Source organism: Aptenodytes patagonicus, chromosome 1 (genome assembly GCF_965638725.1).
Source record: "Aptenodytes patagonicus chromosome 1, bAptPat1.pri.cur, whole genome shotgun sequence".
NCBI classification, from domain to species: domain Eukaryota; kingdom Metazoa; phylum Chordata; class Aves; order Sphenisciformes; family Spheniscidae; genus Aptenodytes; species Aptenodytes patagonicus.
Window position 1 is genome coordinate 122,572,437 of NC_134949.1, and position 22,552 is coordinate 122,594,988.

Sequence of the window (22,552 nt, forward strand, 5' to 3'; positions counted from 1 at the left end):
TTAGTTTCTCTGCTGCTTGTAATACCCATGTGCAAAACATGTTCTTGTGGTTCATGATCAGACTGAATTAGGTTTCTGTTCCAAGTTACACTATTAACTTTTACTGTGATTTAGAATGCTTTCCTGCCATAGTTTCCCCAGCTTTGAAATGGGGATTGTCATTCTCATTTGCTTCAGAAGGGATGATATTAATGCCAATAACCAACTACCTAATCGCTTCTCATCTATTGGAAGAAAAAAAGGGACTAAATTTTCAAGAAATTAATCTCTGAACTCTCTCTAAAGAAATAATTTTGTATGTTTGTTAAAGTTCTGAGCACCTTGCTCAGGTTAAATTAATAATTATTAATAGTTTGATGTCAGTTAAAGAATGAGAAATACCTTCGCCCATAAGTGTGTGAGTTAATATAGCCTGGGAAACTCAGTACTGTTTTAATGAAAGACAAATGGTGGAAAACAGCAAGCCAGCTGTTAACCTGGATGACAAAAAAGTCTGTTGCCTGCATCTCAAACTTGTCTGAGAACTTCTGAGCGGTATAGGTCTGATATGACCAAGAATGTTCTTCATAACCATCCTCTTGAACTTTGACCCTAAGGTCTTGAAGTAATAAAGTGTGTTTTGGACAGTGTGTCCCTGCTGTAGTACTTCAGCAAGAACAGACGAAAACCTGGTAGTTCCTGTGGAAGTAGTTGTGGAGGACTTTCCTACAAAAACACTTAAAGCTTGCATGACTGAACGAGATAAAGTGACAATGCCATGGCAAGAAAATAAACAATGTCCTTAACTGCTTGCAAATTTGTTATAAACAGAAAGACCATTTGTGTTGTTAGTCTGGGGCTTCCACCACAGGTGTTGATAAATGTCAAAACTAGGTTGATAAATGTCTCCATTTTTCCTGTTTTTAGAAAGTAAGGAGTTTCTTATTTGTTAGACTCTTGAGCTGTCTTCTGACTTAGAGTGGAGAAAAGAATGCCTTGCTATTACACCTGTTGCCTGCTTGGTGGGTTTATAGTGATTTTTCTTCCTTTGTGGTCAGGTTATCCTTTCCCCATAGCAGAAGATAGATACCATGAATACAGAAGTGACCTTCTCAGCAGTTTGATCATTGCCACAGAATTGAAAAGCATTTGCAATGGTGACTAGCTTTATTAATCTCATTTGGGTGCTTGGCAAAATATACAAGAAACAGTGGAAGTTAACATTTGTGAGGGTTTTTACAGTTAGAAGTCACTCCTGTAAAGACCAAAAAGGCTGAAAAATTTGACTGAAACTGGTAACCGTATTAATGATCTGATCTCCAAAGAGCAAGAATCAAACTTGCATGAATGTCTCAAACTGGTTTTGTTTGCCAACATCTATCTAAAATTACCAGGCTTTGCTGAAACTGAGTCCTTTTATTAATACTAGTCTAAAGACTTTCCCACGTAACATGAGAAAACAACAAAACCTGCTGTTAGTCTGTGATACTCTCACGTGACATCCTGCTTGGGGGTATTTTGTCATAATTTGGAATGCTTGAGAAGGATGTGGGGGTTTTATCTGGTTGGTTTTGTTTCTTTTTTTTCCTGTAGGAGGAGGAAGGTGACTGATAAGTTGCCTCAGGAATTACTTCTTGAATTGTCTGCCCAAATTATCTTGTGAATGATTATTTAGGAATAGAAATGCTGTGCTGCATTTTAAGGAAAACAAAAATATGATTTTTTTCCTGTGAAACTTGTCCATATAAAGACGCATAGCACTGAAATAACTAAATTGCTCTAAATTTATACCTCCTCTGGCTTTATTGCACTTTTCTATGTAAACATGTCCTTCGAAGAGCACAGACAACTTTAAATAGAAACCATAATAAAGTTTTGAGCCACATTGTTAAAGTCCATATATAATACGCAGTGGAAGGAATTTTCATACATGTCTAACTTTTATGCATAAGTGTTGTTAGTGTAGTTGTTTTCAACCTGATCACTTTTTCAAGGTAAAAACTTAGATAAGGCATCAGTACTTAAATTTAGATATGATCTGGGCTTATGTCCATATGCAGTTAGTGTCTGTATAAGTTTAAATTTTACCTTTATATGAATAACTTTTACTCTAGAAAGCCCTCCTTTAAGTTTAAGGAGGAGCAGAATGTTAAGAGTACTTCTTGTGTATATATAAAAGAGAGTACTACTTGTATATAGAATATTCATTTATGAGAAGAGAGTAAATGATTTGGAGTGAGGGATGGGAAATAAAATATTTCTGGGCTTATCTAGAATAGTATAAGATGGAAGAGAAAGCGCTAACAGCTGAGATGGCTGGGCATTTCCTTGTCTCTCTTGCTCAGAGCTGGGTGTAAGCAAATTTTTCTCATACACTAACTCTGTGTTTTAAATGTATGTTTTAACACTCTCTGTGTATATAAAAATAACTGTGTAGATTCTGAAAGTTCTAATTGTACAGAATATAAAAGTTATGCCTGTCTGAATGCCTTGGTCCTGATGTTTGTTCTACACTTTATGTCCGTGTGCCAGTATGACATTTCATCATCCCCCATGCTTAGGCATGGGGAAAGCCTCCTTGAGCTCTGAAGTCCATGGGAGATCATGGATGGGAGGATTGTATTTATTCCAGTAGGATTGCCACAGTGGAAGACAGGGCTGAGAACCTACCTCCAAGTATTGTCCATCTCCTTAGCTCTGAGAAATAGCATTGGTCCTCAGACTGAAAAACATAGGCTTATCTGGTCTTACTGACCCCATTATTTTTGAGAGAGAACACTCTCCTCTTTCCCCACTTCCCTTGCTGGAAATGTTCGCTCCCAGACTTTGTGGGCTTTCCATCTCCCAAGTGACAGAGAGCTAAAACCCCTGAACACAGAAGATATTGAGTGAAACTGGAACAATGCTGACAACCAGCATCCTTTCTGCCTGCTCGTAACAACATAGTACAATAATCCTCAGCAGAAAAGAATTACAGAGAGCAGATGTGTATAATGGGTCTTGTGTGCGTTTGCAAATTATTGATCTACTGGAACATCATTTGTTCATTACACTGCTTTCACTGACCTGAGAACACAAACATGTTCTGGTGCTGCACAGACCTTTGTGGGGAGGGGGCGTGCAGTACGGTTGATGTGGGTACCGCACTGTGAACTTGAAAGCTGGTGTGTATGCCTTTTCTGGAGAGTTGGGAAGTACAGAACTTGTGAATGATCGTAGTGTTTAGTGGTTTATATTGTGTGTAGATTAGATGTGTATCTCTCTGTTGTTTATAGATTAAGTGATTTATGTTAGAAGGAAGTGTTTAATGTTGGATCTGTTTCTCAAGTCTTAGTGTGGTGGTGGCTTAAGCTTTTTGTGGACAAGTGAAGGTGAGTAGCTCAATGTTCTTTATTGTTCTTTCTAAAAGCAGTATAAAATATGCGTTGCATCTTCTCATTCTTGTGGAAAATAAACTATTTGATGGACTGTTATTTAACAGTTCATTACTAGCATAATTTTGCTTATGGTAAGAGTTTGGGGCTGGCTTTCTAAGGAAACAGTGCATATGATTGAATGACAGTACAGTTGTGGTTCCCCTTATTGTCTCTCCTTCTTCCTGCTTGAATAATTTCTGAACTCATTGGTCAATGTCAATCGAATTTATTAGAGTTCAGAAAATTGCTGAGATATCTAAGTTCCTACAAATATGAGTATCAGTAGTTAGAGGGAGATTACTGCTTTCCTGAAGAGAATGGCACAGAGCTCAGTTTACCCATTTTGTTTTTCTGTCAGCTTTCTGGTCAGTTGGTTCCTGCATAATTCTTGTTTTATCCCACTATGCGTTCTTTCTTGCTGGGGGTGTTGGGAGGAACAAGGAAGGCAGAGGAGTTAAAGCTGTTGTGGAACCAGTAGAGATTAGGGTATGAGGAATGCAGATCTAGAACAACTTGTTACTATTTCAAAATAATGTTGCAAATTGAAATGTCAGTGCTTGTATTTCCATTACAATAATTTACAAATATATGATAAATTTATAATATAATGACTATGTCAGATGCTTTTTGGATATATAATAGCTGGTCTCCATCCCAGAGATCTTCAACCCATAAAATAGAATCATAGAACAGCCCAGACTGGAAGGGACCTCGAAAGGCCGTCTGGTCCAACCTTTTCGTGGGAGAGGGAGCCTAGATGAGATTATCTAGCACCCTGTCCAATCACATATTGAAAACCTCCGGTGATGGGGACTCTACCACACGCTTGGGGAGGTTGTTCCAGTGATTGATTGTTCACTGTAAAAATTTCTTTCTTATATTGAGATGAAACCTCTCATGGTGCAACGTGTACCCATTGCCCCTTGTCTTCTCCATGTGGCTCCTTGTGAAGAGAAAGCCTCTGTCCTCTTTGTAGCTGCCCTTTAAGTACTGGACTACTGTGATGAGGTCCCCTCTGAGCCTTCTCTTCTCCAGGGAGAAAAGACCTAACTCCTTCAGTGTTTCCTCACAGGGCAGGTTCTCCAGCTTTTTGGTACTTAAACAAAAAACTATGAAGTCAGTATTGGAATGCTGTGAAATTCCCGATCTCTTTTAACCTTCATTTTCATATATAACAAACCCTGAGCTGTTGGAATCGACTGTCCATAGTTGCAAAGTTTAATTCCTGCAGAGTTAGGGCCCCTGGTGTCACCTTGGGCATGTAAAATGAAACCTCTGGTTATGGAAGTTGTGTGTTACATTGGCAATAAACAGCAAACTTAAATTACTTTCCTACTGGTGTATGTTGATCTTTCTCTCCCTCTGTTTGCTTCCTATTGTATGTCTGTCTGCAGTCTGTTTTATTTTGTTTCTCAGTCTCTCAAGTTTAAACATAGCTTTCTGTTCCTTTTCTCCATTTTACCCATCACTATTTAATCTGCTTACTGCTAACTTCCCCCCCCCGCCCCCCCCCCGTCTCCACAAGCCTTTTAGAATGGTTTTATGCTTTCTTTGGCATCCAACACAGGGCTAGTCTTGAGACTTCCCACTCCCTCCCCTCTTTCTGATGTGTCCAAGGTAAAGGAGGAATAAACTACCAATTCCTTTGGAGTACTGGTAAGCTGTGGAGGAGTATCTTCCCTTAAGTGGCTAAACATTTTCAATCCTTTTATACACTTTTCTGTCCCAGTATTTGCAATATTTAAGGTTTCTTAGCTTGCAAAAAAAACCCCAAACAAAACAAACACCACCACCACCCCTCCCCAACCCGCCCTCTAGTTCTCCTTTACAAGTCTCGTCCTCCCGTTGCTGCCACAAGTGCTTCTCCTGTCCTTCCGCATACTCTGGGAAACTGAAGTAAGAAGAGAATCTGTGCTCTGCTGGTCTCTGTCCTGTTATCTTTTTAACACTGGAGTGTAAGAACTGCCTGTGCTGTAAGAATCAATAGTACACATGTAGAAGTTCAGAGAACTCTTCTCTTATTCCTTCCCCCTGACCCCCCTAGGGCTAGGGTTTGCTTGCAGTTTTAAAAAATAGAAGCATAATAGAGGTTGCCTGCAACAGAGTACAATAAGAAAACATAAGCAAACATTAAAGTGCTGATCTTCTAGCACTTAAGAAATGCTTTTGAAAGAGCCATACGACTAAGATAGCTTATTCTGAAAACACTGTATCAGTATGCATGTGATTTTAAACTTTTGTGGTGATGCTTGCTGTGCATGAAATTAGTATCGGCTGTGTTACCTGGCATTTGGAAGAAGGTTTCTGAGTCATGTACCACGCTTGGTTGCTCTGCCAAATTATGAGGAAAAAAGTCAGTATTTTTTTCATAGTTCTCTAAATTACAACTGATGGGGAGACTGGCTTACAAAAGTGCTATGGGTTTTTCTGCAGTGACATCTGTGGAGTGTATATATAGTAGGTTCCCAAGTTGGAAGCCAGAAGAGTATGTGGGAAGTGTGAAAGGGGGATGGGGAGGGGAGCAAACAAGAAATTCAGACAAAAGGAAATTGTTGATGCAAGTTAATGCCTTTTCTTAGTGATATTGATAAATTTCTGCTGCCGTTCAAGCAGTCTAAATTATTCTCCTTCTGATTCTGTTTCCTTTTGCTTTTCTCCTGTTGCCTGGAAAACATGAGTGGAATCTAGTAGGACAAGAGGCTGCTTTTTCATTGTTTCGTGGCTCTGTTGCTAGCTATTGTCCTCTTGGCTCAGGCAGTTCATGTCAGTCTTTGTGTGGAGTAAGAAAAATGTTTTTCCTTTTTCTTTAAAGATTAAGTTTCTAGACTGTGTAGATAGCTGTTATTTGAAAAGCAAGCAGTGCTAGCTTAAGAGTATCTCCTATCAACTAATGTATTTTTACTTGCGATGTCATCTTTAGCACTTTTTTCATTCGGATGTGCTTATTAAATTTGTGGGCTAGTTTGGGGGTAAAGCAGTCTTGAAATCTAGTTTCATTTTTTAAGGTACTTTGTTTAAAACAAAGGAACTCTAAGCAAGACGGTGCATTTCATGACTTTTTCTGTCAGGAATAAAAAACAGATCGCTGACAATGTTGTATGTTTTTGACAGTGGGAAATAGAGCCAATTTTGCTCTTAAGTAGGAGCAGAGCTCTAATACCCGGTAAAGTAATGCAGCCTTGAGCAGTGTCACTGAGATCTTGTCTGTTGTGGCTGACTTAACTCTGTTCTTTATTACATCACTGATTATTTATAAATGAAAATTGTTTTTGAGGACATTCTTGAAACAGAACTGTAGCTGTTTGCTCGTATGAAAACGCACTCATGGATGCATAGGATAGTGCAAAAAATGAGACATGTAGTTCTCTTGTCAGTAACAGTTCTTGCATGTAGTATTTATATGATCCTACTTCTTCATTGCCTTTATTTTTGCTGTACTAATTGGTTGTATGGTGGTACAGAAAATATATTGAAAATGAAAGATACTGTAACTGATTATCTGTTGTGTTGTTTTCCCCCCCCCCCCCTCTTTCAGGCATCTATTAACAAGCTAAAAGTGACAGAACCATGGCTCAGTTTCCAACACCTTTTGGGGGTAAGTTGTTTATAGTGTATTCTGAACTATTCTTACATGCAAAAATTCTGCATAAATGTGTTGCTTTCCAAATATGTTCTGTATGGACAGTGTTTATGGATAGTGTATCTTTCTGAGATGATAGTTTATCTGATTTGTGATGTTTTTGCAGGCCCATTAGAGAATACATGTGAAATTTTGCAGAGATATCTCGGAAGAGTCAAACAGAAAAGCTGTGCTATATTCCTTTTTGTGCATTGATCCATTATACAGTCCTACAGTTTGTAACTGTAGGGCAGATACAGGCCACTCAGCCACTGGCAGTAGGGCATAGCCTCATTCTGCAGTTACCCAGTTTTATTTGCCTGTCTTAAGCTTCCCTACTCAGTCCTGACAGCTTTTTTCATGTTTTTTCAGAGGAAATTCTAAAATGCTATTTAAATGTTGTAAGTGTATAACGTGTATAAGTGCTAGTTGTGGCTGAGAAGTGGATATGCTTTTTCTTTGAGGATTCTTGGACTTTTTCATTGCTAAAAAGTACAGCAGATGCCTTTAGATGCTATTGCTTCAAATTTCTTTTTCTTTTTGTCCCATAATCCATGTTTAGATTAGAACAAAGGTGCTGCATTTTTTTAGCTCTCCATTTATAACAGGGGAAGGTATAGCATCTTGAACTAGTCTTTTTGAAAGATCCAGGAAGGGCCCTGGTACTGCAATAGAGACCTTACTTTTTGCTATTCACGACGTACATTTCTAAGCCCATTTTTGCAACCGATCTGAAGAAAGATTACAAAGATTCAAGTTTCAGTGCTCAGAACTAGTAACCAGTTTGGTTCCACTTAAATGTTGCATCTGTTAAGGGCTTTTCTCTGGAGATGCAGATATGATGCTTGTAGTGTGTGTATGTATGTTTGTGTACACATATATACACATAAATATGCATACACATAAAAAAAATTGTGTGCATGTATATAAGTATATATGGAAGTCTAGTTTTTGGGATCGGATACAGCTAGGAACTAAATTTGTATCTAGTGTTAGTGTTTCAGTGGGAGACTTCAGGAAGAACGCATGTTATTCAGAATACGTTGTTAGAGAAACCCAGTTCTTGTTGAACACAATTGATTGGATACAATCTCTGCCAGTCTGAAAAAGTCCGTATAGCACAACAGAAGAAGCATCTCTTTGCATGTGGTAGCTAGAACAAACGTATAATCGGAAGCTGCATTCATTGCCTCAGTTATCTTTAAGTCCAGCCCTCTGGAATTAAATCTTGTTTGATGCCAGACTTTCTCAGTCTGGGAGTGAAACTGGCTGTCAAAACCTTTGATCAAATAAACTCACTGGACAGTTTCACATAGGATACCCTTTCAGGTCGTATAAAAAGTTGTGAATAACTTCATTTCATCCTAATTTTCACAATCTAAGAGAAGTCATGATGTGAATGAAGTCTGCTGGTTCAGACTGAAGTATTTCCTTTTGTTTAGAGTTAGGGCTGTGCTTTGCATGCACCCATATTTAAACACGTACATACGTTCTTAATGGAAAATCTTGTCTTCAAAGCATTCTCGTCTGCCGTCTTCAGAGAGTTCTCATTGCATTACAGATGGATAGCAGCTTTCTTTTTTCAACTTTATATATTACCATTTGATCTTGCATACGTTGTCCAGGATCCTGTTAACTCTAGTACGTGGCATTAGGAAGGAAGGAATTCACTATTTCTTCTCAAACAACTTTTCTTATCTGACTGCTCTACAACGAGGAAGTTGAAATAAGGATGAGGCTAATGTAGTTTCTGGAGTATCTTTAATTTTTAGTGTGGTGTGAGGGAAGTTTGTTATGATATTCATACTTGAGCCAAGTCTACCAAGTAGCATTATACTACTTCTTAGAAGAATGACAGCAAAAGTCTAAGGTTGTTGTAAGAGGAAACAAATGGTGTACAGGAAATTCCAATTTTTATGGGGAAATTCATCATCCTTTTGAGAATGCAACATTTTCTGTTACCTGTAGTCACCAAATGATGCAGAGGAGAAGATTTACGCAGTCTCCATCTTGGGAGAGCCCTCACTCCAAATGTGCAATATCTGGTATCCCTCTGCTTGTGAATACCAATAATGATGGTTTTGGTTTTTATTTCACTTCCTTTCTTTTTAAAGAATCTTTCAAGTCAGCTTGGGAAATGGGTATGGAAAGAGCACAGCACCCACTATTTAAATTGGGGTGACTCATTGATATTCCCGAACGCTGCTCATTTTAAGGATGACTAATTTAAAAAAAAAAATAGGCATGGTAGAATTTTTATAATTGTTGGGAAGAATGTGGTATGCTCGACCTTCTGTCGATTTGTCCAGGAGAAGAAAATGCCCATTTCATATATGAGAGCCCACTGTTCACTTCTGCAGATGAGGTGATTGCTAAGCCATGTAAAAGAAAAGATGGTTAGAGGGCTTGCTGCTGCATTCAAGAATAGCTTGCTTATGAGTCAATTTTGTGGTTTGGTGACAGCCTCCTTTGTATCCAAATATATTGCAAAGCCCCAGAACCTCTGTGTTGGCATCCAGGATCTGAAGCCATGAATGATGTCTTGGTGTCTGGTAAGATCCTGCTTCATGCCCTCCCATAGGTCTTATTGTTTCCTCAAATAACAAAAGATGGAAACGAGGCAATGCCAGAGATGCCATTCATACTTTTCTGACTGAAGAGGCTACTAGGCTTCCTTGGTTTTAACATTGGCTCTTTCGATGTTCATATCCCACAAAGGAGATCTACTGTTTCAACACCAACCAAATCTCCATCTGGAAGAGTAAATACTGACAATCAGTTGTTCTAGTTACAGGGACTCCAGAGAAGAAATCAACAAATTTTGTTTTAAAATAGTTAATAGAATGCATTTTTAGTTACCTCATGCCATAAGAGATTTTAGTTCTGGGTTTTATTGCCTTCTTTGCAGAAGGATAGGAAGAGCTGGGGTTTTTTGTAGTTATGTTTTTTGGGGTTTGGTGTTTTTTGTTGGGGTTTTTTTTTTTTTTTTGGTACTGGAGTCATGCATACCTCAAATTGAGAGAGAGCAAGCCAGCAATTCATTGCAAATTTCATATTGGTTTGGAGGTTTTTTGTGTTTTGTGGGTTTTTGGTTTGTTTTTTTCCTCTCCACATTGTATGCAAGACATTCTCCCTCTTTGTTTAAGCTACCACATCCAGCCTTAGGCTCTTAGGCTGGAGCAGCGATGTTTCCAATACAGGCAGATGTTCATCTGCTCCTGGTTGGTCTAGCCTAGTTGGCCTAGTCTGCATATTGGTCATAAAGTCTTAATCAACACCATTCCTTTCCTCCTGTCAGGAGTTCATGAGAAGATGGGGAGATAATTGCTTACGTGAACTATTGTGTTTTGGGATGTTCATATCCAAAGAAGTGTCCTGTTTCATCCCCACAGGGAGCAACAGCTATGAAATCTGTTTACAGTGCCTCTGTGAGCTTAATTACTAAAATTCTGGGGGTTTTGGACGAATCTTAAAACGTCCTTTCTTTGAATTAGGTATTATTAGCCTGTCTGCTCTTAGAAATACATAGGTTACTTAAAACTGAGATGATACTTTTTTACCAAGAATGTAGTTTTTCTTTCATTAATGAAATCTACCATTTAAAGGAATGTTTTTCTTCCCCTTGTCCATTTCCTTTTCTCTCCAAAGTACATTTTGCCACATGAATTTCTTCTATTTAAAAATCTACTTTCAGGGGGCAGGAAATTCTCATGTTCTTCATAACGGCTGAGTTTGATTCTGCCTCAGCCTGCAAGCAGTTTGAAATTCTTGCTGTAAATATTTGTGGACCTTATTAGCTGAAATTTAATCTCTGAGAATTTAGTGCTGAGACAGAGTGAATGCTAGATCTCCTCTTTATTTTTCTACAAGTCTACATTTTATCTTTTAATATTAATTCAATAAAACAGTGATTCCATTAACTTAGATGCCTTCGTATCATTACATTCCTATACAGTAGGTGTTACGGGAAGGTGCACCAGTATAATGTACTTCTATGGATGTTGAAATCATGATGTTTTACTGGTTAGAAATTGTTGAGACAAACCTGAAACAGTGTTAGAGAGTTTCATTGGAGGTCTCAAGTGGAAGCTGAGATATGTTTGCTTTGAGTACAAATAATTTGAAGGATGAAAGTAAATGTCTGCAAGACGAGAAAGAGAGGAGGGGAGGTGCTGCAAAAATGGAGGTAGAACTGGAGAAAGCGTTGTGGAAGCATGGCATTGTAGAAGGGTAGTAAATCTCAACATAAACTAAATAGTTACCTGCAATTTATGAGTGTGGTGTAAAGAATCTGGTCTGTGTAACATGTTCTTACTCGGCTTTCTCATTCTCAGAAGAATGAGGAGCATGCTTTCCTGTGCTATTGTTGCCCATGAAAAATGTTTACTATCTGGTTGAATCACACCTTTCCTAGACAAGTAAGGAGAGTTCTTCTCTTATAATAGTACAAAACCACATGGTACACAACTGATTATATGAGATACCTTTTCAGTTAAAAGAACTTGAATTGCATTTCAGCTGCATGCTCTGAGAGGGAAATGACCTCCCAACCCCTAAATATCTAGTGTTACGAACTTTCTGCACTATATCCTCTGGTATGCTGATGTTGTCTTTTAATAGTCCATTTGTAAGTTTGATTGCACTTTGAGTAGCCTAGTTGTAACTTAAGAGCCAGATAAGTGAATCAGTGCTCAGCAGTCATCTTAATTTGGTAACAGTTCTGGTAAGTTCATGAGTCTTAACTGGCTTTTTAAGGATTCATGGAGCTTTCAACTATAGGCCTTGGATGAACGGCTTCTGTGTGTATGTTGTTTTCAGAGGTCCAGTATGATATGATATAATTACACTCAGAAATAAAAATAATGTAGTTTTTAGATAATGTTTCTTAATTTTATTTCTCCATTTCTTTTGAACTAGGCAACCTGGATATCTGGGCTATTACTGTGGAGGAGAGAGCTAAACATGATCAACAGTTCCATAGTCTGAAACCAACCTCTGGATTTATCACTGGTAATGAAATAGTTTTAACTTCTAATTTCATTTAAGTAAATCTTAACTAACAAGTCTAAATATGTACAGAGTTGCCTAGGAGACATTTGGGCATAAGAATTTAAAAAATTGAACAGATATTACTCATTTTATATTCTGTTTTTCATATGTCTTACCACATCAACCCATCTTTTCTGATATTTTCTGATATTTTTCTGATATTTACCAGCTATACAACTGGTTTATGCCACTTGATTTTTCTGTAAATAGGATTAAAATAACGGTGGCTCTGTAAAGCAGTTCTGTTGTGTAGAGCCAGCTGATACTTACAAACTGTAGAGTTAGAATTCAGGGTGTGGAATCACCCTGATGTCTGGTAATATTTATAGTGCTTTTAATGTGCTCGGTAAATTAACTCACTGTACTGAGTCTGGCTGAGATGGAGTTAACTTTCTTCATAGCAGTCTGTATGGTGCTGTGTTTTGGATTTGTGACTAAAGCAGCATTGATAACACATCAACATTTTGGCTATGGCTGAACAGTGTTTGCAAAGACTCTCTACCACACCACCATGCTCAGCAAAAACTGGGTGGGGGGGGCTGTTGTCTTCCAGGGTAGCCATTGCTCAGAGACTGAGCTTGAGGGTGGTGAGTGATTACCTTTGCATCACTTGGGTGTTTTTTTTTTCCTACTCTTTCACTTATTAAACTGCCTTTATCATGACCAACGAGTTTTCTGAGTTTTCTCACTTTTGCCCTCCCTGTTCTCTTCCCCATTCTGCTGGAGGAGGGGAGTGAGTGAGTGAGTGGCTGGGTGCTTAGTTTCTGCCTGGAGTCAACCCACCATGCTAACATACTAACAGATTAAGAAGTCCGTTTAAATAAAGATGTATCAATTTAACTGAAATCTGTTTCAGAAACTGATCGTTTAAACTAGTGAAATCAGCATGGATGACCTTGAAAAAAATCTAAATCGCAAAATTGATTTAAGTTGTGGGAAGCAAAGCTGCAAGTAAAGGAATTGCACTGATCCTACTAAATTTTCATTGAACACCACTAATTTGCTTTGGTTTTAAAGGCAATAGGATGCCTACTTCTTGTTAGTTTGTTTTGTTGCATTTAATTTTCTTTAGGGCTATCTAAACTCTGATGCTCAATTGAAATGAAAGGTATAGAAGTGTTTTACTTTTCTTGCTGTCTGATCCATCAAGACGATTTCCAGAGTGTGAAATCAGAACCAGATTCTTAGCAGTCTCATCACAGCCATGCATGCCCCCAAGTATACAATTCAATTGTTTCTGCTCCTGTTACATGACAGATACGGTACAAAAATACTACTGTTGTTATTGAGCTCCTTTGATATTTAGTGCTATTTCTAGTCTGTTTACAACTTTCCTTTACAGACCACAACATTTCCAAATGCCTAATCCTTTTGTAATTGTTTTGCTATCCTTACTTTTAATTGATAGTTGGAAAATGACTTCGAAATATACCATTGCTTTCTTTAATGGTGGCTTATCAGGTTCTCATCAGGGTAAAGACGACTTTATTTAGTTTGTGCTAGCTGACCGGCATTGTACTTCCAAAAAATCTAAGATAGAGTTTATATTGATACATACTTTCTCTGGAAGAAAAAATTTTCTTGTTCTCACAAGGCATATGATTCCTGCAAAGAGAGCCATTAACACAGATTAGGGACTGTGAACCATGAGTTTCCTATTGCCCTAAATGTTTATGCCCAGTTGACTTCATGTGGTGCTGACTGTTGCAGACTTAAACAGTATGTGCTTGTTGGAAATAATCTGGTAGGTTTGCAAGCGACAAAGTACGTTTAAATCTCATACTCTGTTATGTACGTGTAGCATTAAGTATTTTTGGTTTTACTGTTGCTTCTGTTTTAGATATTTTTGACTCATGATTTCCTCTTTCTTCTTACAAGTATTTTTAGCATTTTCTGAAATGATGTCCTATTTATTTTATAGGTGATCAAGCTAGAAACTTTTTTTTTCAATCTGGGTTACCTCAACCGGTGTTAGCACAGATATGGTGAGTATATGGGAGAATTGCAGTTATGTCACAGAGTGAAGTCTACTGGTACAGGCTTGGACAGTAACTATATTTCACATTGTGGGGTGTAAAATCACCTATTTAGTTCAGTGTGTTTTCCAGAAGTCTACAAGGCAAACGTGCTTTGTAGTATGTTTTAGCTGAGCGTTTAAGTTACTAGTTTAGTTATTGGAAGTAGCCATCCTTCTACAAATGGCATTTTTGAAGTTGGCAATTTGCAACCCTCATTTCAAATTACTAAATGCTTTCAACTTTATTAAAACTGTACTAATACAATCACTAAGCGCAGTAATTAGTATTAAAAAATCTTCTAATGGGAGAGCCTACGCAAGGCTTGCAAAATTTGTTGCAAAAATGAAGACTGGCATAGACTAATTTCCATTGTAGTTGGAGATACAGCTTGAAAGCTTGAAATTTTTACTATTCCTTGGTGAATTTAGACAGATCTCCATTGCTGTATATTACACATCACAAACATTTCTACAATCTGCCAGTTTCTTCATGCAGCATTGCAATTGTTTCTGCTCCAAATTATATGACCCTTCCAGACTCGGACATGCTAACTTGCATAGATTATTCATAATTTACATTAATTGTATTACTACTAAAACTTATTTTGGTGCTAGACAGAGTGAAGTAATATTGTTTTTCATTCTAGATTGGAAAAAGCAGCAGAGAGATGGATAACTTTCGAAAAATGTTAACTTTTCCTCTGTTAACTGTTTGAAAGAGAGAGTAGTTTATTGCAGTTATAAAAACTTTTTGTTGTAGTAAGGGCTTCTAAGGGCAGAATCTTGCTCTGACTGGAGAAAGAGGAGAATTATTTTCTTGCAGGAAAAACAATTGCTTTGGAAATATGCATGCCTAAAAGAGGGGCTGGATTTTCATGGCTTTTAAATAAATAGCTTATTTTCTTTTCAAATTATCTTCATCTTACAAATATAAAATCTGGTCTGGTTATCTTATTTGTTAAAGACTCAGTGAAAATTTAAATGTTGCTTTGGAACTTCTCTTGCCTCTTAATTAAACAAAGAAAGAAGTTTTGTCTTACAACATCCTTTCTCCAAAACGTTCCGTAGGCATTAGCTTTAAATAGGTGTTAACAAAACTAAACAGTTGTAAATAGTCTGACTAAAAATCTCTTGGTCTCTGAATTACTCAGTTTTTCAGCCTCTTGAGGGGGGGAGAATCATTCCACTAGTTCTGTAGTTGTCATAGAGACAAGACTTGAACTTGCCCATTTTTTTTAAATAAAGCTGAACTAAAACTTATTCATGTTGCCTTTATAAATCATAAAAAAAGCATGTAGACATCCCTTTCTCAACGTCTGTCTTCTTTTTTCGATCATCTCTGAATTAAGAGAAGTAAATATTTAAGTAAAAATCTAGATCACATGTATATATTCCCAGTTGGAATTATAATAACGAAATAGGAAAATAATTGCATGGTGGTAGTAAGACCCCTTAAAAAGAAAAAAAAAAAAGGGGGAAAAAAAAAAAAAGAAAGGAAAACCCCCTTCTTTTCCCACAATTCGAATGATTTAACTCTTTTGATCTATCAGTGAATGTTTGTTTGTAACCTACCACAGATTACTGCTGTCCCACAGAAACAATAGAAGTTAGACTGTTTAGTGGCAAGAAGTCCTTTGCAGCCTCCAAAGGATGTCACAATATGCTCAAGACTGCATTGAAAAATGTGAATCATTGTTTGTCTTAGCTCCCAGGGGTAAGATCTCGAAGTGGCATACTTGCTTTGTGGGTTAAAAGCAATATTCTAATGTTGTCTATCTAAATCTCTATTAACATTGATACAGATCTGTGAGTACTTTAATAGAGGGGGGAGTTCTGGAGTAATAAGCCCAGAATCTCTGTGAGAGGTACGAGCTGCATAAAACTTCTATCAGTATTCTTTATTTCCTGAACAGATGGAATTTTTTTTTTTAGATAGCATTTGATTATTGGAGGGAGAGAAGGGGAGGTACAACAGTCTTTAAGGAGGAACGTTGTTATTCTGAGTTAGATCAACTTGTAAAACTCTCGAAATTAATTTTCTGATCCTAGAAAAATGGAAGTGTATGTATGTTGTGTTTTGGAAGTGTTTTCCCATTCTTAATGAGTCTACTTATTTTGAATACAGTTGATCATATTAATCTGTCTGCAGGATAGGAGCCTAGCATTTGTTTCATAAAGGATTACCTACAGCTGTATGTAGACAAGCTTATGCTAATACAAAGTTTCATCTGCTTTGTTGACTATGGAAGTTCTTGTATAGAAAAACACAACTGGGAAAGGAACTGCAGGGGGGATTGGCCTAATGAGTGCCTGGCCATATTGCCTTCAGAGCTCTCTGCAGAAATAGCAAGCCCTCTATTTCTATGAGTTTCCAAACATATTATCTCATGAGTGAGAGAATTTTGTTTGCATAAGTGAGTAGTTCAAGGATTTTTGCTGTCTTATATTTTAATTTTAATTAAAATTGAATTGCCATTTTTGTATTATGAAAAAATAGTTTTCACTAGAACTTCAAGAAATGTTAGCTAGCTAGCTGAAGTACCAGTTAAATGTCTTCTGCCTGAAGAGCTGCTTTGAGAATATTCTGCAGTTGGCGTAATTGTTTTCTAAGACTCTAAGGAGTATATCTTATTTTGATTTCTGCTATTAATCAAAGCTTTCCCAGAATTCATGTTCCTTAAAAATAGTAGCTCCATGGTTTTTAGCATTGAGAATTCCTGTGTCCCTTCTACTTATCATTCATTTAAGAAAAAAGAAGTCTCTGGGACCTCAGTGGAGCGAATTAGTGGAATTATTATGGTCTGTCATGACAACTTCTTTACTGTTCTACCCTTTACAAGCTTTGGAGTCTGCCAAGCTGGTAATCTACTAAGAAGCCTCTAAGTAGGCTTTGAATTGAGACTGCAACAGCTCGGAAGATAACTGTTTTTAAGTAGGCAATAATCTGGCTTTCTTTTAATGCCCTCATGAATGGTGGCCTCAAAAAGCATCTTCTGTGTAGCCTGTCTCTCTGGAATTAAATGAGAACTAAAATAATCAATGCCATCTGTTTTTCATGCATTTAGAGTTATTTATTTTTTTCAGGACGAACTAAAGCCATTGGTTGACTTACCTATTTCTGACATATGTTTCTATCAACAACCTTCTTAAATTTCTGTCCAAGTGTGGGAGTGAAAGATTATGGGTGGCAATTCTGTGAGTTGTAACTATTACTATACATGCATTGATTAAGTGACTGATGCTAAAGACCGAATTTCTGCCATTATGGCTGAGTTTTTACATGCAATATGGGATTGTATAATATGGGAATGTAAAGCTAAATAAATCCAGATTTTTGAACTGCAAGGAGATTTCCTTGTTTTAACACTCTGTGCTATTTTCATGGAGATAGATGTTTTGTAGGCTAATCATAAGCATATTTGCTGGAAAAAACTGTGCATGCTCAGTTTCTGCGCCTCATAAATGCAGAAATAATCAAGTTGTCTTTGCATTCTGCAGAGAAGAGGAGAGAAAGGAGGAGGAAAAGATCTGTAGGGGAAGAATTTTGTCAGCACCTGAAGCCTAGCATTGTGATGAAGCCCACTGCATTCTCTCCCTGTTATAAACACAGGCCTGTTCTATAAAATACAATAAATATTTAGTCAAGGTTTAATCCATTTACTGCTCTGCAGTGATTCTGGCCAGACCTTAGATGAAACAAATTTAAGCACACTACATTGTTCCAAATTTCATTAGAAGCAGAACAGTGCAATTAGGTAGTGTTTACTGTCAGCCACTCACTGCATTTAAGGTGATGTTTATTCAAAAGTTGCACTGTAATTTAACAGCATGACACTAGGTTCAGTAATTAGAAATGGAAATTTGTCCTGTTTTTGCACTGAAGATTTTGTCAGACAAAAGCTGATTTTTGTTAGCATGCTGTAAAAACATGTATAAATTCTGTAGTGTGTACATAATTTTTCTCACTGAAATTTGTGCTGTTAATTTAAATAACAAAGCCATTGATGTAGAGTAAATGAGTTGAACAGAAGGTCAGATGTTAAATTAAAGGCTACTGATGATTATGTGAATAGGAGTTCAATTAAAGCAATGAGACTGGTGCACATCAAAGTTTCTTATTACTGGACAATATTTTCTCATGTAGAATGCGAAGACTCTGTTCTAGCAGTACACTCTCTAAGTAGTGCCAGTGTGATATTTACTCTTAGGGCATTTTCATGGCCATGCATATGAGACGTTGAGGGACTCTGCCTGTGCTTTAGTAATAGAAAGGCTTATATTTTATAAATCAAAGTATTTGCAGGTGTAGAAGCCACTTAGGTTGAACAAGTAAGACTGTTATAAATACAATTTGTGTAATTACTTTGCTTAAATGCAAAGATGTAAGGAACATTGTGACTATTTATTTGAGTTGTTGGTGCCAGTTGGTCACTATGGAGCTGGCTGACTTCTCCATATGTTGAGGAAGGAGTTGTCTTCGGGAGGACCACTGACTGCTTGGAGTGCAGTCAAAAATCTACTAGAATAGGTTTATCCAGATCAATTTCTCTAGTTTTGTTCCTATGCACATCCCCAGCTTGCTAGCTGTATAAGCCTGTTTTTTTACGGCCTGTTTCCACTGCACATCTGACAGAAGAATGGCTAAGCAAGTGTTGAACTAAACTTTCATTAAAAAACCCACACATTTTCCCTCTTGAATATTTTTGAATTCTCATTAGTTGCCTTCAAAAAGGTGTGGTGTCTGCTTGTAAGTGTCAATTAAATGAAGCTAATTATCTGCTCCTGGTTTCCATTGTTCTTAATACTCTGTAATTTTCTAATGAGGCTTTCTTACCCTCGGTATTCATTCACTGTATGTTGGTTTACTTTCTAGTGCAAAACCCACAAAAGGGAGCACTTCAGGAAATACATTTAGCCATTAAGTTTCTGACATTCTAACACTCCAAATACCTTTTGCCTCTTGAATATTTTGGGTTTGTAAGACTTGCAGCATTTATTTCTCCCAAGTGAGACTTCAAATCTAACATCACTGTTTATAGGTGGTGACTAATGGATGTTACATGAACTGTTCTGGTTGCAAAAAGTGTATGAAGAAGAAAATGAAAATGTACTGAGTAATACTGTTCCTTGTAAGCCTGAGTGATGATTTTGTGCAGCAGCAATTCTGCAGCATGTTGTGGGACACTTCCATGCTATTGTTGAAAAATAGACAGAGTGGATATTCTTAATTGACATAGTTAAACTATGAATTCCTTCAAAATGAATTTGGGCTTTTTACAGGAATTTTAAGTTGATACAAACATTTCTGATGTAGAGAAAATTTTAGAGAGACACAAACATGTCTTTTTGAGGTTTATACCCATTTCATTGTATAGGAGGAAAAGCACTACATACTGCATACATGCAGTCTGTTTGCAGGTTTGCATATAGTGGCTTGTGGCATGTACACCCCACTGGACAGAAAGATATGATGGAAGCTAATAAACTCTTAGTATTTTTATGTCCAGAGAAAGCCATTGCACTTCAGAATAAACAGAACATCGATAATCTCAGTAATAAAATGTGAGAAGCCTACTTTGTGTTTTTAACTATTTTCTAGAAGTAACTATACTTCTCATCTTGAAGTATACAGTTTTCATTAACAGCTATTGCAGTCTATCCTTGCTGTGGCTTAACACTCATAGGAGAGAGGCTCCTCTGCCTTCACTAGGGTTCTTCTCCCACTTGTCTCTGCAAGTTGCATGAAGATAAAAACATTACATCTTCCACTTCAAGTTAGCCTGCCAGTACATCAGGAGGTACCAGTGTGTTGCTTGCTCTTCATGGAAGAGTGATCGGAAGCTGAGACTCTACAGCAGTGGTGTTCTGCAAGGAAGAGGAGATACCCATTCCAGATTGGTACTTCTCACTGTCTAGGTTTGCCATGCTGGCCTTCCCTCTTTCTTCTGCTGGTTGGACTACCATATATCAAGTTTGACTGCTACAGTGGGATCTTTTTAACTGATTATTTGTCACATGAATCACATTCTAAGCAATCATGACTGAAACTTGAATCCAAATCACATTATGCTATGTGGGTCCCAGAATCAGTTTTGACTAAATTTAGGCTTCCAAAGACTTGCTGGTAGTGGGATTAGAGGTAGGTTTAAAGTTACTGAAGAGCAGGCAGATTTTATGTGTAAATTAAACTTCCCTGTGACACAAAGCTTCAGGAAACAACACCTAGAAGTTCTCCCAGCCAAAATTTGTTCTTCAATGAAATATATGTAGTAATTCGACATCTTTCAGGGAGTGGTGCAATGCATACTTTTCTTTTTAACTGTAAGCCTCAGAGTCTACAGTTTCCTCACCAGACTTTATCTTTCTTCTTTAAATACTGCTGCCAGTTTTTCGGTAGTATTATTTAGCCTTGTAACATCAAAATTGGTGGATTAAGACAGACACACCACTGAAAATGCTGTCTTAGGAGTATTGGGAAAGGTTGGACTGTCTCCATTTTTGGGGAAATGCTACTGGTGATCTAAACCAGGGGAAACTCTTAAGATGTATGGTTGACCTGTGGCAACCCCTGCTGGGATCTGCCTCTTCGCTGAGTTTTCCTAGGGTTTTTTTGGTTGGGGTGGGAGGGGTTTTTCCATTTTGTGAATGCTTTGCCACTGCATTTCCTTGGCTGTCTACTTATTTAAGTATCAATTATAAATAACTGTCAATTTATCGCAGTACTTTTTTTGATAACTTTTCACATACTTGCATGAAAATTTTCCTTGACAGGGATTTGATGAGAAATACAGCTGTAGTTTAACTAGACTGCGTGGATCCTTTGTATTGTCATGTCCGTGACATGTAAATGTACGCATGAACTTAAAAATATATATTATTCCAGTACTGAAACGTGTACTTAATTCTTCAAATGAATACAAAGAAATAAGCATAATGTTTAAAACTAAGTTTACAACTGATTACATTATTAATATGCATTTACTCTGTTTTTTGGTTTGCAATTGCAGCAACTAACATTCTTCTTCCTGCTTCTCTCCCCCCAACCTCCCAACCCTATTCCCTGCTGAGCATGGTTTTCTTAACCATCAAATGAAGAAACAAAAAGAAGACTGTTTAAGTCAGACTACTTTACATGAAAGCCTATTCAAGGTCTAGGCTCAATGTTTTATCTTGAGTACTATTGTTTAACTGAAAACACATTTGTACACTTGCAGATGTAATGGTGTTTACTAAAGTGCACAGATTTAAAGAACATTTTATTTTAAATGTAGCTAAAGTACAGATTTGCAGACTAAGTAATTTTGATTCCCTGTGGTGCTGTTTGTAGTACCATGTAGTTTCATTCGTGTGATTTTGCAAAGTTTTGTAGAACTACATTAATCCTTCTTCTCTAGATGCTTCACTGTAATTCCTCTAAGAGTTGAAAAGCGACTTTAAAAATATTTATTAATCACTCCAAGAAAGAAATCCAGAAGCTCTCGGTTTAAACAGTGACTTGTTTCATGACCGTTTTTAGCCTGGCATAATTATTTTGAGTGGAATTAATTAGTCTTGAATATACATGCCTGTGTGTGCACGCTCCTAGGTCAGTTCCTGAAGTTCATAATTTAAGAATCTAACTGTGAAAATTGTGTATTTTTTAGGGCTCTAGCTGACATGAACAATGATGGGAGGATGGATCAGTTGGAGTTTTCAATAGCTATGAAACTTATCAAATTAAAACTACAAGGTTATCAACTCCCATCTGCACTGCCTCCTGTCATGAAGCAGCCACCTATTGCTCTGCCTAGTGCACCAGGATTTGGTAAGCTCTTTGTTTTCCTCCTTGTTAGCTTGTATTATAGCAACCTAAGTTGAATGTGATTGTTTTGCAGTTTCTAAAAGAAACTTTTAGGAAAAAGTACTTCTAAAAGTACACGGACTCAAAACCAAATGCTTCCACATGCATGCACATGCTCAAAAAAAAATCTCAATGAGCTTTTAGCACCCAGCTGTATTGAATAACATAAGTTGAGGTCCTGTTTGCTTCAGGTCTTACACTGCTCCCCATATGTTCCAAACAAAAGTGCGGGGAAAAAAGATGGATCAGGTAGCAGGGCCAGTGCATTCCAAAGTGATGGAGTTTTTATTTAAACTATTGTTATTTATCTCTGTTTTTCATTAAGGGATCTCCAGCTTTGGCAAGATTAGCTATGTTTTTCTTGACTTTTTACAAATCATGGTAGTAATGCACCCCTCTGCTTTTATTTTATGAACAGTGCTGCACTGGTATTAGCTAGAACAGCTGCTGATTCAGTTTTCGTGGTTAGTACTGCCAAAGTCACCATCATTTCAAGGAAAAGAGTAGGGAAAATGGGATAGTGAGAGGAAAATAACAAAATGAAGCTGAACCTCATGTTTGACACCTTGACGTTCTGCTGTATTCTGTAGTGAGAGGTTCTTTGCCTTTCTGTTTTAGTCCTTGCTGTGACT

General features: G+C 37.4%; 1 protein-coding gene across 4 annotated transcripts in view; it reads left to right on the forward strand.

Moving 5' to 3' along the window:
• Positions 1–22,552, forward strand: part of ITSN1 (intersectin 1) — a 149,387-nt gene that overhangs the window by 25,172 nt on the left and 101,663 nt on the right. For all 4 annotated transcript variants that reach the window (XM_076353482.1, XM_076353473.1, XM_076353492.1 and 1 more), the window contains 4 exons: positions 6,931–6,990; positions 11,932–12,024; positions 13,985–14,048; positions 21,724–21,884. In XM_076353482.1, the coding sequence (XP_076209597.1) occupies positions 6,963–6,990; positions 11,932–12,024; positions 13,985–14,048; positions 21,724–21,884 (346 nt within the window). In that variant the 5' untranslated portion in view covers positions 6,931–6,962. The remainder of the gene's footprint in view (positions 1–6,930; positions 6,991–11,931; positions 12,025–13,984; positions 14,049–21,723; positions 21,885–22,552) is intronic.